This window comes from Azolla caroliniana, unplaced genomic scaffold (genome assembly GCF_043228905.1).
Source record: "Azolla caroliniana isolate FFs.n. ecotype wild unplaced genomic scaffold, voAzoCaro1.0.p SCAF_18, whole genome shotgun sequence".
Lineage (NCBI taxonomy): Eukaryota > Viridiplantae > Streptophyta > Polypodiopsida > Salviniales > Salviniaceae > Azolla > Azolla caroliniana.
Window position 1 is genome coordinate 16,211,963 of NW_028230453.1, and position 19,228 is coordinate 16,231,190.

General features: G+C 37.2%; 1 protein-coding gene across 1 annotated transcript; it reads left to right on the forward strand.

The window, feature by feature from the left end:
- On the forward strand, nt 1-8,755 carry ETFQO (electron-transfer flavoprotein:ubiquinone oxidoreductase). Its single transcript, XM_087333808.1, has 17 exons — nt 1-301; nt 1,613-1,689; nt 1,804-1,910; nt 2,021-2,102; nt 2,278-2,389; nt 3,035-3,081; nt 3,160-3,234; nt 3,326-3,442; nt 3,834-3,902; nt 3,980-4,072; nt 4,153-4,255; nt 4,682-4,818; nt 6,186-6,235; nt 6,501-6,647; nt 7,155-7,283; nt 8,075-8,141; nt 8,280-8,755. Exons 1-17 carry the CDS (start codon nt 31-33, stop codon nt 8,361-8,363), a joined length of 1,767 nt encoding a protein of 588 aa, XP_087189934.1. The 5' UTR covers nt 1-30; the 3' UTR covers nt 8,364-8,755.
- The last annotated feature ends 10,473 nt before the right edge of the window (nt 8,756-19,228 follow it).

Sequence of the window (19,228 nt, forward strand, 5' to 3'; positions counted from 1 at the left end):
GGCAAGAAGGAGCAGGGAAGACAGAGGAGGATGCACAGAAGATTCCTGCCGCTCCCTCAAATCCGTCGCTTCTGCGATCGGCTTCTTCTTCATCGCCATCATCCGCCGCCTTGGCGACCCCTTCACAGATTTGGGTCTTCCTCCTCTGTCGCATCGGAACCCCGAGACCGCATGGAATACGATGTCGTCATTGTCGGTGCCGGTCCCTCTGGCCTCTCTGCTGCCATCAGGCTCAAGCAGCTCTCGCTGCAGTCGGAGAAGGATATCTCTGTTTGCATCGTCGAGAAAGGTCCTGAAATAGGCGAGTTTCTGAATCCTCATCCATTTTAAAACCTAAATCATCCGAATACAAATTCTGAAAAGACACAAATATGGCCTTATGCTGTAAATTTGAGTTGCCCCTGTAAAAAAGGTAATCTTGGGCCTTACTACTGTAGTTTTACAGGCGATATATGTATATGTATGTTTACTGCCAGAAAATATGGAATTCCAGGGGCCTTACTATTGACATTATTTTGGCGAAATATAAAAATATGAACATTTGTGGGGCACTTTTTATTGTATTTTTACAGGCAATTTTGCTTGACAAACTAGCCTCATTTTTATCAGCGAAACTTATTGGGGTTTTTAGGTCTTATAGTGTGGTTTTTACCAGCCAAAAATATGAACATTTGTCGTACTATAAAACACCTAAGGCCTGATATAGGTAACTTCTGATCGTGATATTACATAAATAATCATATGGATAAATTGATCTTACAATGTGATTCTAGTGGCGAAAGGTATGTAAAACAGCATTTCAAAACTTGTCCGCCATATGTTTCTCTACATAAACTAGATTTTGTGAAATTTATACACATTGTTGTGAAATTTGTTCATATAAAAAAAACAAATGCTGACAAAGATCTAGCCGAGAAACCATTTTGAATTGTTTGCACGAGAGCCTCCGTTGCCTAGACTAGTAGGTATTATGATTGGCTAAGAGCAGGTGATTTTGTGAGCACTGATCATACATCTATTTCTATGTTAAAAATCAAGTTATAGCCCATTTCCTCTTATATTGTGTGTTCTTGTATTGCCACATCTTCAATAGATATGATTCAGGGGAAAGAATTTATTTTCCTGTAAGAAATTATCCAGAAGTACCACAAATTTATTGGAATTTTGTAGAATATTTTACATTTTTCTCGGATTTAGTCAATTTGCATTTTTCCCAATTGGGCTAATTTTCTTTCATACATGCAATAATAGGAATTTAGCGGAAATACATCAAATCTAGTAGGAAGCTTGTATATGCTTGTCGGCAAATTGTCATGGATACAAACATATCCCAATCAGCTAGTTTCTTTTAATCTATGAAGTACTATAGAATACCACAACACTTTTAGAAATTTAGTAGAAACTTTACATATTTCTATTGGATTTTGATCCCTCCATAAATATTTCCGAATTTCAAGTTCACAAATTTGACTGTCATTTTTGTGAATCAGGGCAGGGTGCCTTTTCTCGCAAACCTTGATTAGATGTCCATTTAACATTTTGTGAGATGTGTGTTAAATTTAGCATTAAGAATACATGCAGCTGATAATATATTCCAATTTGTGATCCTCAGGAGCTCATATTATATCTGGCAATGTTCTTGAAACAAGGGCTCTAGATGAGCTCCTCCCTAATTGGAAAGAACAAGGGGTAAATATGATTATATGTCTTGCATTGTTTGTTCAAGAACAATGGAGTCTTCAAATTCTCCAACTTATTTTGAGCAATGGAGTGTTTAATTTGAAGACAATTAATTCATTGCAGGCTCCTGTAACTGTGCCAGTTTCCAAGGACAAGTTCTTATGGCTTACTGAGAATCATGCTATACCATTACCATCCCCCTTTCAGAACCATGGGAATTTTGTAATAAGGTGGCATGTGCTATTCACATTTTGGCAACTGAATCTGCATAGAGATTGATGTAAAGCAATCATGATAAAACTAAATTATGTACTCAACCACATCAATATTAATTATATAGTTTGAGCGAGCTTGTTCGATGGCTTGGAAAAAAAGCGGAAGATCTGGGGGTTGAGATTTATCCAGGTTTTGCTGCAAGTGAGGTAGTCAGGAGCTGAAATTCTGCTACCTGGGAATATTCTATAACATTTTCTTATAGCTTCAACTGAATCTTTTAACTTTATGAGTGACAATAGGTCATTTCTACTTCTCAACTGATCTACTGATAAATTTGTTGGATTTATCGCAAGGATATCAAATAATTTAGTTTGGTTATAGGTGCTTTATGATGAACAAGGAGAAAAAGTAGTGGGAATAGCAACCAATGACATGGGCGTCTCCAAAACTGGTCAGAGAAAGTCAACATTTCAGCGTGGAGTTGAGCTGAGAGGTTTAATATATGTTTCCATTGATAGATTTATGAGTTCTCTTTCATGTTTTGTTTGAAAATAAGTCTGTAATTACGAAATCTTATTAGATACTTTGTCAACATTGAGATCTATGCCTGGCTTCTCAAAAACTATGGCCATGTCCAGACCCAGCAGAGGTTCTAGTCAAATGTCAGTCCAGTGCATAAGAATTAGGAAAGCTATTACACAACAAGGCCGCTTCTGCCAATGTTTTATAAAAAAGTAAAGGAGTTCTTTTGGGAATGGTTTGTTTCAATACAATAGGCTTCCCTCTGTTAAATGTCTTCACTTCTAGGGTATTAAAGGCCTTAGGATCCTGGACTTTCCCACAACAAATTGTGACTCAGTACGAGGTAGAAGCATTATCTCTATCTTGCATCCATGCATAATTTTGTTATTTTCTTTGAGGTTTAGCTATACAAAACTTGGATGATGGACTCGATACTCAGACTAACTTCAGACTTTTGAAATGTTTATTATGCTTCTACACGTGAGCAGTATCTATTATGTTGTTTACCGAAGCCTGATGTGAGTAATGTGCATGGCAGCATTGTCATACATATTTTTGCCTCTGCATCTATGTTTCTTCATCTGTAGATTGAACAATGGTATTTTTATGGAAACAGGACGGCTTACATTTTTTGGAGAAGGTTGTCGTGGTTCCCTGTCTCAGGTGATTCTATTTTATGGTTAGGACAAATGTATTTTCAGGGAAATGGGGCCCATTAAATTTAGTTTTCAACATCTTCAGACAATTATGAAGAAATTTTGTTTGCGGGAGATGGCAGGTGCCCAGCATCAAACATATGCTTTGGGAGTGAAAGAAGTATGTTTCAATATCATTGTTAGTAGCATTAAACGCATGCAGTATTTCTAATATAGTAGCGTGATCAAAAGTTGTTAATGCTTACATTCAGGTATGGGAAGTAGAAAGAAAGAAACATCAACCTGGCATTGTTCTTCACACAATTGGATGGCCTCTAGACACCAAGACATATGGTGGATCATTTCTCTATCACATGGATAATTGTAAGGCAAGTTACTATGTACAATGGATCATTTGTATGGTCATAAATGGTCTTTACTTGTTGAATTGTAGGACTGTGCAGCATATATCTCTGCTTGTATGGCATATGAATGTTATGTGAAAAACTACATGAGGTTGAATCTACCATTAGAAAAATCTGTTTTACAAGGGGTTCTTCCTCCAAAATATCATCAAAAAGATAAAATAAGCTATACAATAATCTTAGTGTAAGACTGGTCAAGAGATTATAAGTTACACAGGCTTTTGATTACAAACATTTTCTGGGTTGGTTTGGAGAAGACACCTGGGTTTTCTTTTTTCTAGCTGTATATGACCATGGATGTTCATGATAGTGTTATGAAGAGTATATGCATGATATCTATGCTTTTTCTTTACAGGTCGCTGTAGGACTAGTTGTGGCTCTTGATTACAAAAATCCCTATTTAAATATCTATGAGGAGTTTCAGGTACCTGTTTTCAAAAAAATATCCTGTGCATGTGTGCCTGCATGCTGTGACTAATGCAGTGTAGTTAATGATTCCAGAGATTCAAGATGCATCCTTCAATAAAGTCTCTTTTTGAAGGTGGTACTGTTATTCAATATGGTGCACGCACTCTGAATGAGGGTGGATACCAGGTATATATATTATATTGCTGTGGTGAAATATGCTGCTGTTATTGTTTTTCTAATTTAAAATAACTAGTCATTTCTTTCAGTCAATACCCAAGCCCATTTTTCCAGGGGGTGCTCTTATAGGATGCTCTGCAGGATTTCTTAATGTGCCGAAAATCAAAGGCACACATACTGCAATGAAGTCAGGTTTACTGCATCCTAATAATCTATAAAAATATTGATGTTGCTTGCAATGACTGATATATTAATATCCCCCCCAAATAATAATCATCAATGATTCTACAGTCTCAGATTATCATTAAATCAATTCAGAGTCTAAACAAATTTCTGGGCTAATAATAAGTGACGGCTTATATAAAGAATATGGCTTCAGTTCTAACCTAAAATCAACTGATTCTACCCTTATTTATCCAAATCAATCTTCTAATTTAACCTCCAAAATTCATGAATACTTTCAATAAAAGTATCCTTTTTAATAAGTGGCATCAAAGTCATCATTTGGTTTGGGAATATATATGTACAAAGTGCTATGTGTCATTCATCAAGTTGTAATTAATTTATCATATGTCATATGTGCATGATAATTTACCAAGTTTTATTATAGTGGTGCAGGAATGCTTGCAGCAGAGGCAGCATTCACAACGCTTATTGACAGTACAGATACTGAGCCAAGTATGGAAGAATACTGGACAGGTTTAAAGAAGTCATGGGTTTGGGAAGAGTTATATCAAGCAAGGAATTTTCGTCCGGTGAGAACATAAAACATACTCTCATAACAGAGAGCCTAACAACTATTAAAGCCTTTCTTTAATCACAAGTTCTTTGCCCTTGGTTTTGACTCTACTCTTTCCACCGATCAGGTGCTCCACTTAAATACAGTACCCATGTATGTATATACCAATGCTTGCATGATTGTGCTCTAAATTTCCTACTCTTTAGAAATTAGAATGTTGGCCTCAAATTTATGAAGCCAAGCTTACATCTTTACAGCCTTTACATGGTTAAGTTATGAATATTTTGTCATATTTCTTGTTGAGTGTCGAAAAGGGGGTGAAAAAGCTTCCAAGAAAAACTTCCATTCACATATCTGTGAGAGCCTCAATGCACACAATTATATACCTTTTCTGATTGTAGGTACTGGAAAGTTTAATGATTCAAATGCTTCATGATTGTGCTAGTTGGAATCGTGTTTGTCCTAAGCATATCTTATAAATGATGTGGAATATAAACATTGTTTCCATTATTCTTCCATGAGCTTTGTTGAAACTATAACTTTTCGTCCCACAGCCTCTAGAGACAAACAAGGGCAGCACAGAAATATTTCCATTGACAGTAAATCAAATGAACTTGCAAACTTATCCTTTTCTGAGCTCTTTCTCATGTTATTTATTTATGTATTTTCCCCGTTATTTATTCTCTCTTTTAATCTTCTGTGTATATATTCGTACATATTATGCAATATTGGTGATGTTCAATTATTCTGATTTCCTTCAGTTCCACTTCTTGTTTTTCATCGAGAATATATTTGCTTTTATTCCTTTTGTTAGGGGTCTATATACACAACTCCTTGTATTATTATCTCCTTCTCATCTCGTTAACTTTCTATCCCAAATGTTCTGGTGCGATACAGCTTTATATGCCAAGTTTCTGTTTTTTCCTCAATTTTTTCCATAGAGAGGGCTTTTGTGCTAAGATTTTATTTCAAGCTTAGTTACTATTATTGTCTCCATCTATGTGGGTTTCTAATATTTGGAGTGATGTGCCTCCCTTGTAAGTGTGCAGACAAGCTACCAGCATTTCATGATTTATTTTGCTTTTGTAGGTATGAAACATTATATGAAATCATGTTCCCAACTTCTCTTGGTCTCATACACCTCTTTGGGCATCTGTGTGAAAAGTAACAACACAGATGGATATGTTTTGTTGTTCTGCCATAAGAATCTCTTTTGCTGGAAGTATTTTAATCAAAATTGATGTTGGTAAACATTTTAGAGGAATTAAAACAAAGATTATGGCATAAATTTTCTGAATTGTCTGATTGGGCAGATTTTATACTGATTGATATGATATCCTTGTTCAAGAGAGGACTCTAATCATTAAGTCTCTTTTTCTGTAGGCTTTTAAACATGGAATTTTATCAGGGCTAGCTGTTTCTGCAGTAGAACGGTAAGTATCTGAGAAGAAAACAAATGTGGTTGGTACGCTGTTATGCTATTAGAACTGAACTTATATGAATAGTGATCACTGTTGCTCTCCATGATCATATCTTCTATTGGTAGTCAACATTAGTAAGCTAATACCAAGGACTGAATTACTGGAAATAAGAAACAATTCCAGAGTCTCACCCTCCCCCCTCTTCCATTTTATGCAATTGTATAACAGAATTTGTCTCTGGTTCATTTGTTTGGCAAACGTTTTTCTTCTTTTGCAGATATATCACTCGGGGGAGGCTTCCTTGGACATTGAAGCATGGAAAACCTGACCATGAAGCGACAGAATTTGCAGACCGTCATAAAGAGATAAAATATCCTAAGCCTGATGGGAATATCTCTTTTGACTTGCCAACGTCATTGTACAGGTTGTTCAACTTCCCTTGCTAACATGAATATTAACTCTCGTAGAGCCCTAACGATCCGTCGCACTCGATCACACGACCTAGGTATTAAAGTTGCATTATGGAATCAAAATCAGCCAAATATAAAGACATGTAAGGTATGCAAGGGCTAGTAGAGGATGAATATCACTTGCTTTTTACATGCTCTTCGTGCAAGCTATGATGATATATTAAGAGGGGGTGTTTTTTTATGACTTGAGTATCACACTAAAGAGAACACCTAGAAGGTTGAGCTCATATGTATATGCCTTATTCACACATCGAGACTTGGTGCTTCAAAGTATGAATATCCCTTCTTAGGAAGGAGACACACATCAAGATAACTTTTGTACCTAGGTCCTATGAGTCAATATTGGCCACTCTATGGACGCTAAAAAATATCTATCCCACAACATTCTCAAGTTTAATTCACTTCTTGTAAACTAATAATTTACAAGTATACCTTTTCACTATTGGTTGTCTTAACACCAGGAGTAATACGAATCATGATCATGACCAACCAGTACATCTACGTTTGCGGGATCCAAGTATTCCTGAACATTTAAATGCTCCCAAGTTTGCGGGTCTGGAGTCACGCTACTGTCCTGGAAGAGTCTATGAGTAAGTAACATTCACCCAGAGTATTCAGATTTTTTCCCACATTATCTCTTTATGGATGAAATTGCATACTTGTGAATGATGTGGATTATTTCAGTAAGAATGCGTTGTAATCTAATATCATGCTTGCGATCCAAAGAACTGCCTCATTATAATAGTTAAATCATTTCAAGGATTTGAGAAGTAGATTCAAATGAAAATATGCTTTATCCAGAATGGGATGCCATCATGGCCCAAGAGTAAGTTAAGATTCATGCATAAGCAGACAGGTCTTCTCGAATGCAATGAATGAGAGTTTGTAAAAGATTTTACCCCTGCATGCTACAATCCTAATAGTGCAGCCCATTGTGATCCCCTTAATGAGGAGGTGACGATTGTCTGAGCTGACTGTACTGAGCCTTCATTAAGAGTTGTCATGTATGGATTGTACTATGCACAGTTATACAGGTCACAGAACATTTACAAATATAATGTGACATACAGTACACATATCAAGACCATTCTCTCTACCAAGCCCTGTGACTACATTAGTTGATGAGGATTTATGAGACATCTGTACACAAAACCCAATACACCAAATCAATACAATTCCCTTTGGGGGGAGTACTTCTGTAAATGCAAGCATAATTTAAAACCTAGGTTTTGATTGTTTTAAGATTTTAATGTAGGAGAAGAATTCAAATCTTTTTTGTCTTCGTGCAATGCTTAAAAATCTCATTATTGGGAGAAAGAGAGATGATGATGGTGATGATGATATATAAATGTTCACTAGAGAGGGCACTTACTTATTTTAGGTATGTTGCAACTGATGGTGGAAAACCAACACTGCAAATTAATGCTCAGAATTGTCTCCATTGTAAGGTTGGTTTGGTTACAACAATTCTCTTCTCGATGCTTTTTTCTTAATTTCTTCTTTACTGGTTAGGTCAAATGTTTTTCATTATTTCTATTCAGAAATCAAGTTTGTTTCACAAAGAACTTTTTCTTTTCCACGAATAGGCATGCGACATCAAAGATCCTTCTCAAAACATACAGTGGACTGTGCCTGAGGGAGGTGGAGGCCCTGGATACTCAGTGATGTAGCTGGTCATCTTAAATAGTCTCTGGAGTTACTCTTTGATAGTGAAAGCAGTACTAATTTTTGTTGAGTAACAATGAGTAGGAGATCCAATAATAATATACATATCTTATTTCACAAGAAAACTTTAGGTTAGTCTTGTAAATATAATAGCACGACGTTAATTGTGAAAAAATGGCAAAGGGCGTTTATGTATACGGTATGCCCTTATTTGATGCTCTGGCATATGTAACACAGATACCAGAGCAAAGATTATCCATGAATTTATGTGGGTGATATTTTTACTAATTTGTATGTTTTACAAATTGTTCCTCTTCTTTGTTTCAAAATTTTTTAAGGTATTGGAAAAAAAAATGCTATCTATTATGTACATTATTGCAATGTTCAGTTATATATAGCATGGTAACTCTGTTTGGAAATTTTCTTATTGCTCATAGGTAATGTCAAGTTCTAGTCTTCCACTTACGCAAAGTCTAGAGATGCCTATTGGGTGTCTTCCACTTCAATGGAGATTCCATTGTGCTGAATGTTTATTTTGTGTGCGTGTGGGTGGGTATATCATGTGTATGTGGGCGTGCGTGCATGTATGCATGTGTGTGCTCACGTGTGCACTTTTGCAACAAGAGACAATGGTCTTTATTTGTTGATGATAATGGTGGTGATATTGTGGTCCATGAGCTAGGGTCTACATGCACAATAATTTTCTATTGCCTTATCTATTGTAACCCCTTTCCAATGTCTACTACTCGTGACCCACTTTGTGTAGCCTTATATTGACTTGGTACATGAGTAATGGGGTTAAAGAAGGTTACAATTGTTCTTTGTTGATGAGCTTGTGTAGTTATATTGTTGCCTTTTAACTTCTCCCTATGTGTCTTGAGTTCTAGCAAGACTTAGGGATCGGCAATGGCTCGGTTCAAGCCTAAACGGTTTGGCTTAGCCGGCTTAAAAACGGCTTAGTGTTTCAGCTTGGCTTGAGCCTCGCCAAACCGGCTCAAGCCGGCTAAACCGTTTAAGCCGTTTATAAACTTTAGAGAGAGGGGGAGAGAGACAACAGACAAGGGGAAAGAGAGAGAGAGAGAGAGAGAGAGGGAGACTAAACAGACGATGGGAGAGAGAGAGTGAGCCGTTTATAAACTTTAGAGAGAGGGGGAGAGAGACAACAGACAAGGGGAAAGAGAGAGAGAGAGAGTGTGAGGGAGACTAAACAGACGATGGGAGAGAGAGAGTGAGCCGTTTATAAACTTTAGAGAGAGGGGGAGAGAGACAAGAGACAAGGGGAAAGAGAGAGAGAGAGAGAGTGAGGGAGACTAAACAGACGATGGGAGAGAGAGAGTGAGTGAGGGAGAACTACACAGACGAGGAGAGAGACTACATAGAGGGGGGGAGAGAGAGAGAGGGAGAGAGTCGAGACCATAGACGTGAGAGAGAGTGGGAGGGAGAGCTTGTACAATGTATACTATATAGTATATAGTGGATCATCTGAGAGAGAGAGAGAGAGAGAGAGAGAGAGAGAGAGAGAGAGAGAGAGGAGGTTTCTAAACCGGTTTCCAAGCCATTTACCAAACCGGTTTGTGAACCGACTCGGCTCAAGTTTGAGATCCCGTAAACGGTTTAGGCTTAGCCGGTTTGGCTTGGATCAAGCCAAACCGGCTAAGCCTAAACTGAACCGTTGCCAATCCCTAGCAAGACCAACCTAAGGCACCATTGGTCCTCATGTTCCATTACTTTGCATAGTGGTCAAACCCTAGCTTAAAGAGGCAATTGTATCCCTCTATTTTGTCATGTCCTTAATCACACAATTGGTAAATTCTTTGAACTAGTGGTATGCATGCATATCTACCAACCTCAAGCTCCAATTGATATGAAGAGTTCTGCAATGCATAGGATGAATGTATGTCCATATAACAAGTCTTGACGATGAATCCATCCTATGATGTATGTAAAAGTGTGCCTAATAGTGTGCCCTTTTCCCACCTAATGATGTTGTGGTGTTGATCAATGTTCTTCTCTTACCCAAGTTAATAGTATAAGTTCGGATCACTCTATTCTTTTAGCTTTGGTCATCCTTAGATGGGAAAATGAAATCCTGTAGTAGTGCATTTATATGTTTATACCATGTGACACAAACCATTGTTATGTTTCAACATACTAACATTGATAATCTCCATGTTGAACATGTTTTGATAACATAAATCCCATCCTTGATTACTTGCATTTAGGGAGATTCCAATGTCGTTGGATATCGGCCAATGATCAAAAGAATACTTTTGTGATTATTTGGGCTAATCCTATCTCCCCCAGATTATTTCATGGACAATAAAGCATTTATTCTAATTTATGGGGCACTGGTGCTATGCTCAAGTTACCATACGGGCAATCATAGAGACTAAAAGCCTCTTTGAATCTTTTATAGTTATTTGTCTTAGTAAGGCTCAATCCCCAAGTTCCTACTCCATAGAGAGGGGTCACTATGACAAGTGTGGAGAGAGAGAGAGAGAGAGAGAGAGAGATTATCTTCTTTGGAGGTCAAATTACATTTCATGTAATACATATGAAAGTAAGTAGCGACTCTCAATGTTCAAGAAATTTACCAATGAATGTTGCAATCGAGAGTGCACATTGTGGTTTTTAGAGAAATTCATGCAAGGATTGGGCTTGGTTGAAGATCTGTGGAAAGCATGATCGAATATGATCAAAGGTAGAGGATTGTATCAAAGTGTGATACTCAGACTCTCGAACTTGTTTGGGGCAAAGTGAACATAGTCGACTGATCTCATCACTTGTGGCCCAATGCCCCATCTCACACCGCAATGCATGTGAGTTAAGTCACATGGAAGCAATGGTTCGAATGGTAGACAACGGGATGGGCTCTAACATGTATCGATGTGTGTGGTTTCCCTGTTTCGCAAAGACGGTAATGATAGTATCTCCTACCTAAACTGGTGGCTAACTCTTCCCCAGGAATGGGGGGGGAGGACCATATGGTTTTGTTGTTAGGTGCAACATGTGTAGTATAATGTGTGAAGCATGAGCCTCCACATTTGTCCCATGTCATGATACATTGGCGTTGCAAAAAGGCCTCATTTACAGATGAATCTAATGATGTATTATGTAGTGAGTGTGTCGCATCCCATTTGCCAAACCATTTTTTTCATACTTGCACCCAATTGGAACACAAAATTTTGCTTTTATGCGTCTTTTGGATCAGACTTCGTGCTTGCTTCCCATGCAATTCTAGGAAGTCGATGTGAGGGACGTTTTTAAACCTCAAGCATGTATTCAAGAACCCTTTCCATGGTCATGATGTCGATGGGAAGTGATCTCGTCTCAAGGCAGAGGGTGTATGACGTTTGTTTCTTAACTTGTAAAAACTTTGTAAGAATATATTTTTGGACATCTTTAAACTCTTTTGAAGTAAGGATGCTACCACCCCGTACTTCTACCGCATAGAAAAGCATCGGTGTCACCAAATTGTTGAAAAAGGTATTTCTTAAGGACCCAACACTTAATATCTCCATGATTACATGTGTTCTCAAATGCATAATATGCTCTCTTTCCCACCCTAAGCGGCTTGTAGCACATTCATTCCATCTATGACTTGAAGGAACTTCAACGCCAAGATATTTGAAGTTCTCCACACATTCAAGTAGCTCATTATTGTACATAATGCATGGTTTATATTTTTTTTGGCTCTTCACAAGCATAATCTTTGTTTTAGAGCTATTGCCACTTAATTTAGTATGCATGCAAAAGAAAATTCCAATGCCTTCATAAGCTTCTATGCATCTCCTAAAGTATTTGCAAAAAGCAGTACATCATCCACATATAGTAAAAGCATAGTGACAACATTCCCAAAGGCAACTTATTCAATACATTCTTCCTTTACAAACTTGGCAATCATTTCTTCCAATTCATCAATGCATAGACCAAATAGAGTTGGTGAAAGTGGGCATCCTTGCTTAACACCAATAGTGTTATTGAAAAAATATTAAAGTCTATCGCCTATACTCACACAACATATAACCTTCTCATATATTTAGGAAATTGCAAGCTGATATTCACTTGGCACCTTGAGTTTTTCTATTCTCCTCCAAAAATGTTCACGAGGTACTCCAAAAATGTTCACAAGGTACCATATCAAAAGCTTTCTTGAATTCCCCGAAGCAACAATATAAACCTTTACCGCTAAGGCAACTTTCATCCATTAATACTCGAAGGGTGACAAGGTGATCGATGGTGCTATTGTGTTTTCGAAAGCCAACTTGTCCATAAACTTTTTTACCATTTTTTTCACCTCATGTACTTATCTTTGATTCTATTATACATCCAAATAGTTTTGCCATTCGTAAGCCAACCATGATGGCTCAAAGAGAGAGATTAACCTTCGAAGACCATAATTGGCCCATGAGATAGATAGAGAAAGAAAGAAAGCTATGGACGTATCCATATATCCACGTACCAAAATAGTTATACAAAGAACACATTCATCACTTTTACTAGATTTGTTAACGGAAATACATATTGTCATATTTTCCAACTTTTAACCACCCTATAATGCTTAATATTTACAATTTAGAAGATGGTAAGAGACAATATATATATACAAGAAACATGGTCATGTTATGATTTGTGGGAACCTACCTTTTATTAGGTAGTAATGATTAATTATCAATCGACTTTAATTTTAAAGGGAAGCTTTAGGGTTTCTAATTTTAGGCCTTTGGGTGCTCCAACATCAAGGCTACCTTTTGGTTCCTCATTCATTTACATCCACTAAGAGCCACTTTCACTTTTCTCCATATAGTTAGGTAAAAAAATGCTTTTGGTGTGACTAGGTATTCTTCGGAACTTTAGGGCTACCTTATGGGGGCCTCATTCTCCCCCCTTTTGCGTCCACTAAGCTCTCATATGTATAAAAAGGGCACATTGTGCTCTAACATAAAAATATATATCTTTAGGTACACCAACTTTAGGGCTACATTTGGTCCTCATTCTCTCCCTTTGGCCATCCATTGAGAACCACTTTCTTCCACATAATTTTTACACACTCATTAATCAGGATATACATGTTCTTTAACTTAGAAACTATCTATTTTGTTGAGATGCCTTATAGGACTAACATATTTCTTAATTTAAATTAATTTTAGTAATGTAGTGATTAGGTGTATTAATTTAAATTAATTTTAATAGCTTTCAAGTCTTTCACTGCTAAATAGAGTAAAGAGGTAAGTGCTTTTATGTGTTTACATATAAAACGGTCTTTGCCCAACATGAGGAAGGTGACCTCTTGAGATTCGAAAGTGACACTTTGGAATAAGAAAAACTCCAAGGTCTACGTCACGTTAGTCTCCTTGGGCAAACTCTCGATTAAGGTTTCTGGGGCCAAGTTTTGGAAAAAATATTTGTTTGAACAATTTGCGTTGAGCAATACACTTATTTTCTTCCAATGGATAAGACTTTTGGGCACTTCAAACCATCATAGTGGCCCATACTCATAGGAGATATTTGTTTAAGACCAACCCATGAATTGAAGGAACATTCATAGGAGATATTTGTTTTAAGACCAACCCATGAATTGAAGGAACATTCATAGGAGATATTTGTTTTAAGACCAACCCATGAATTGAAGGAACATTCATAGGAGATATTTGTTTTAAGACAAACCCATGAATTGAAGGGAGCATTCCAATGGATAAGATTTTAGGCACTTCCAACTATCATGATGGCTTATACACATAGGAGATATTTGTTTAAGACCAACCCATGAATTCAGCTCCTTCAATATCTCTATTCAATTATGCCTTCAAACTTTAATAAAGGGGCATCCCAATTCCAAACTACTTCTAAGAGCTTTCGAGTCTACTCAACACGCACTCCGCTCCTTTCACCCTCGCCTAATTGGAGTTTCCCACTAGCAAACATGTCTTGCTTGAAAAAGAAGAAGACAAAGATTTGGTTATGTCTATGACATGAAAAGATGTCCAATCCTTTTCCTTAGCATTGGGAATTTCTATGATTAGAAGATCATGATGCCATTAATCACTCTTGTCGATGGTTCTTCCAAGATTTACCTAAAAGTTTGTGAAGATCATGATGCCATTAACCACTCTTAATAGATTTGATCGTCCGAGACTATTCAAGAATCGAAGATCATGATAATTCGAGGTTCACCTCCGAGAAGGAACCCATTTTCTTGGAACTCCATAAACTAGCTAATTACAATTCAAAATTTTCTTGTAACTCCATAAACCAGCTAATTACAATTCAAATTTTTTTTGGAACTCCAAAAACCAGCTAATTACAATTAAAAAAATTCTTGGAACTCCTGTTAATAGTAGTAGTTCATCTTGAACCACACACAATATAGCTTTACAATTCAAAGACTTCTATCTGTTGTTCATCAGGGACTATTGCAAGATAGCTCACAATTAATCGAAGATCGGGTAAACTTCTATTCGTTGCTCACAATTAATCGAAGGATAGGTGGAACTTTTATTCGGGTTTCATCGGGAACCCATTCAAAGGACTCCAATTAAAACTTTATTAAAACTACACTACAGCTATTAAATTTTTGATGGAATTAAAAAGCTCTGTGTAGATTTTACCTTGATTAATGATTATTAAATATATAGATAGTGAAACCAAAATGACAAATTCTCAATGATGTAACGCCAGAATGAAAAAAGAGAGTGGGATTGGATCATTTCTGGATGATGATTATTTTACACAAATCAAAGTGAAAGCAAAACACTTTGAGAAGCCAAATTTAGGTTAATACATACATACATACAATATGACATATGATTCAGATGTAAGCCAGATAGAGTAGCAATTATTTCTCTGATAAGAGATCATCCATGGTAGTTTATGATCATGAGTTAAAAAAAGAAAAGTTAGTCATAATTTCTCCGATCTTCGCGGCCATGATCATTACCACCATCTTGACCTGGATGAGAAGGCTCTTCATGCTCAGATTTCTTGGGGTTACCTCCATCCGGTGCGGATCCGGATCCGGATTCCGATCTGCCCTGGTTGTGGTTCTTGGCGCCGTAATCGTGCAAATATGTCTCGGCTTTCTCCAAGTAGGTGCCATATGAGGTTTTCTCGAGGTGTCCATAGTGGGAGGCGGCATCGATAAGATTGGCGGCAGCCCCGGCCAATTCACCCATATCAGTCTGATGTGCAGATCCTCCCGATCCACCGCCACCGCCGCCGCCAAGTTTGGCTGTGGCCGCGCCCATCAGGACTTGGGCGCTCGCAAAGGCTTCTCCATAGGACGGGGCCGAGCTATGGCCACCGCCTTCTCCTTCTCCTTTACCATGGCCATGGCTATCAGAAGGGGCCTGATTTGATCCCTTCTCTCCTCCTCCTTCTTCTTCCTTGGATTGGGAGGCCTTGAAGAGGGATGAGGCACTAGAGAAGAGGCTGTCCATTCCTTTCTTGCTGCTTTTCTTTTTGTGCTTTTCAAGTATATGTATGAAGCAACAACAACAAAAAAAGCCCTAAACAAAGAAGGATATATATAAGAAGAAGGAGGAGAAGAAGAAAGATTGATTGGTGATGATGAAGGATTGGATTGGTAAGTTTTAATGGTGTTTTCTAGAAGGGAAAGTGGAGAGATAATGGAGGGTCTACTACAAGATGTTTTTGACTCAAAATCATATATAAAATATACAATGTAAAGAGAAAAGCCATGGGTAGGTAGTTTAGGCCCTAGGGTCCACAAGGAAAAGATGTGGAGATAAGAAAGACACCATAGATCTTCTTTCACAAAAGAATATCTTTATGGGCATGAGTCATGACCATCTCATCGGATATCGTGGGCGGCAGAGACTGTGCCCTAGAAAAGAAAAGAAAACATGAAACCTTTTCGGAGGACATCTTGGCCCACATGGTCATGCCCTTAAAATCTATCTTTATGTCGAGACAAAAAAAACCCAGACAAAGATCATGAGGAACAGAGACACGCGTCGAGAATTCATTGTATTTCATAATTTTTCATTGTGATGTCCACGTGAACCCCATTCTAGTCGCGACTCGCTTAGTGAGCGTTCATATATTTTTCACAACCAATAACTATTGTCGCGATCTCACATGTATGTATGTAGGTGTGTGTGTGTGTGTGTGTGTGTGTGTGTGTGTGTGTGTGTGTGTGTGTGTGTGTGTGTATGTATGTATGTATATATGTATGTATGTGTGTATGTGTATGTTTATGTGTATGTGTATGTGTATGTGTATGTGTATGTGTATGTGTATGTGTATGTGTATGTGTATGTGTATGTATGTATGTATGTATGTATGTATGTATGTATGTATGTATGTATGTATGTATGTATCTGTATGCATGCTATAGAGCAACAAAAATAAACCTGACTTGGATTGCCCTTGAAAGTTTTCATTCTTGAAACAAATATAAAAACGACCCGCCCAAAGCGCCCAAAGTATGGACTCGAATTTATTCCACTTTGTCGGGCTTCTTGAGTAGATAAAGTGTGCTAGCACATGATCTCCTTTACTTCTCCATGATGTGCATCAATCTTTAATAGGCGATAATAAACATCCTCGTATGCAACTCGGAAAGAAAAATGCTTAAGGAAACAATAAAATACGAACAAGGTTGCGCTTTCAATGTCTAAAACAAACGCGTTGTATCATCATCGAGAAACTAGTGAAATGGCAACATCAAGTAAAGGGGCATTAAAAGTGCATAGAACATTATTGTGCATTTCTCATCGGTTGCCCATCATTTCTATGTGCTTTCAACCATGTCCCTTTTGTGTTTGTTCATTTGCGCACAAGTACGTACTCAACGAATTACCTATATAATACCCTATTCCTAACCCCAAAATGAAAGATAAGTTATGTATTTTTAGAACAAATTCCAAACTAAAATATATAGTATTTGAATGCAATCCTTAACAATATGTCTCCCACTTCAAGAAAGTCTTGCCTCTCTTTCACATTTCTTAAATGTACTATTCATAAACTTGTAATATCCTGGTGAAATAAACTTCATGAAAAGAGGCACTTTCTCGAGTTCATCCTATGGAAGGAGCATTCCAGTGCATTGGATTGGCATGTAATCCATCTTCCCATTAAAATGTGATGAAAGTCGAGCATGGTGTTGATGCTCTTGTTGGGTTTTTAGATAACATTGTAATATTATCAAGAAATATGACCACAAGGTTATCTTGGTAAGCCTCTAGCTTATCATTCACTAGATGTTGAAAATTTGTCAAGAGCATCAATAAGCCCAAAACATACTTGAAGGCAATGCAAAGCTTAAACTTGTATATTGTTTTTATCATATTATGTTTGGCGGTTGAGATCCTAATGTAGGGCCATTCTATTAAGTTTTGATAATGTGCAAGTACTCAAATTAGATAATGATCATGTAACACTTTTTATCGCATTAACATTGGGATTGAGATCCCAATGTAGGCCCATACTACATGATTTCAATAGGACCCATGCTTTTTAATTTTAAAATGAACCTCGAGGAAAGAGCGTGTGTCATACTTTATTCATTGAAGTGTGACAAATGATGGCAGAGAGAGAGAGAGAGAGAGAGAGGGACATGTGATATGTAAAAGTCGAGTACCTTGTGCCTAATGCAAATTTGTTTGGTGTGAAGCATGCCATAAAGTAGAGTGTACATAAGAAAAGGATCCAATGTATGTGTTTTATGGAGTTTGATACTACAAATACTCATCTAGAAATGTGAATTTTGAAACGATCCTTATATAGATTATATTGTTGTTATTCATTTAAACTTCGGCATTTCTGCAATCTTTCGATCCTATTGCAAGGTGACATGATGCCGGCTTCTTCTAAGGTGATATTCAGCTCTCAATTGCACCTAATTCGACTTCTCCATTTAATGACACCAAAGCAACACTGTTGATTTTTCTACCGGGCCCATGGACTTTCACTAAGAGCATTTTTTCCTTGTACAGTAGAGTCGGTTAGATGTCACATGCTTCTCTTCAAGACATATGATCTCATAACAAATGTAATAACTGTAATAAAGGGATGCTGAAATTTGTGTTATAAGAATAACAAATTCAATTTAATTTCAAATAAATATCGATAATCAAGCATCATCCTTTCCTATAAGTTGTACATACGTTCAAGGTATTCTAGAAATTAGAATGATGCGCTCATTTGGGGAGCAAGAACCATCCAACCACCCCAAGCTACCTCAAATGTCAATCTTGATCTCATCAAAGAAGAAAATGAAGAAAACAACTTCAAATGTAAATTGAACGTGTATAGTCTTGCATGAATTATGAATTGGAATCAATCTTCCCCCACTAACAAAAACTAACACTTCAATACAACACCATGTTTTTTTCTTTATTTTCCTTGTGTATGAGCTTTTTATGTATTTAAAATAGCACATTTTAGATTATTTGTGTGTTTGTGTACACGTGCGCACACATTACCATGGATATATTCCACTCATGGGCAAATATGTCATTGCACATATATCAACATGAACCACCATTTGGATTGAAAGTCATCATCTGTGGGTTGGGTCAAAGTCCTTCAGTTATTCATATAAATATGTCGAAGAGTCAAAGAAACTAGGGTCAAATAACTAGGTTGCTCCAACTTGTGAAAAGATAAAGAGCCTATATAACTCCATAAGGTTACCATGGAAGTATCTCCCCTAGCATAGTACTATTCATAGCAAAGATTGCTCACAATAAAGCAACAAACATCTCCTGAAGTTCTAGATCACTACTTCACAATTGCTTGGTTATGTACATAAGCTGAAAAAGAAACGAGGTGCAACATACACCCCCAAATATGGCCTATTTGAGATTCTTGTTGCAATACACAAGGGGCGCATGGACATGATTCA

What these genes read in the sequence shown, in the direction of transcription:
- ETFQO (XM_087333808.1), top strand. Translation starts at nt 31, where the DNA reads ATGCACAGAAGATTCCTGCCGCTCCCTCAAATCCGTCGCTTCTGCGAT. An exon ending in GCGTGGAGTTGAGCTGAGAG is followed by an intron (nt 2,390 to 3,034) that starts GTTTAATATATG and finishes TTATGGAAACAG; the next exon opens with GACGGCTTACATTTTTTGGA. An exon ending in AAGCAAGGAATTTTCGTCCG is followed by an intron (nt 4,819 to 6,185) that starts GTGAGAACATAA and finishes CTTTTTCTGTAG; the next exon opens with GCTTTTAAACATGGAATTTT.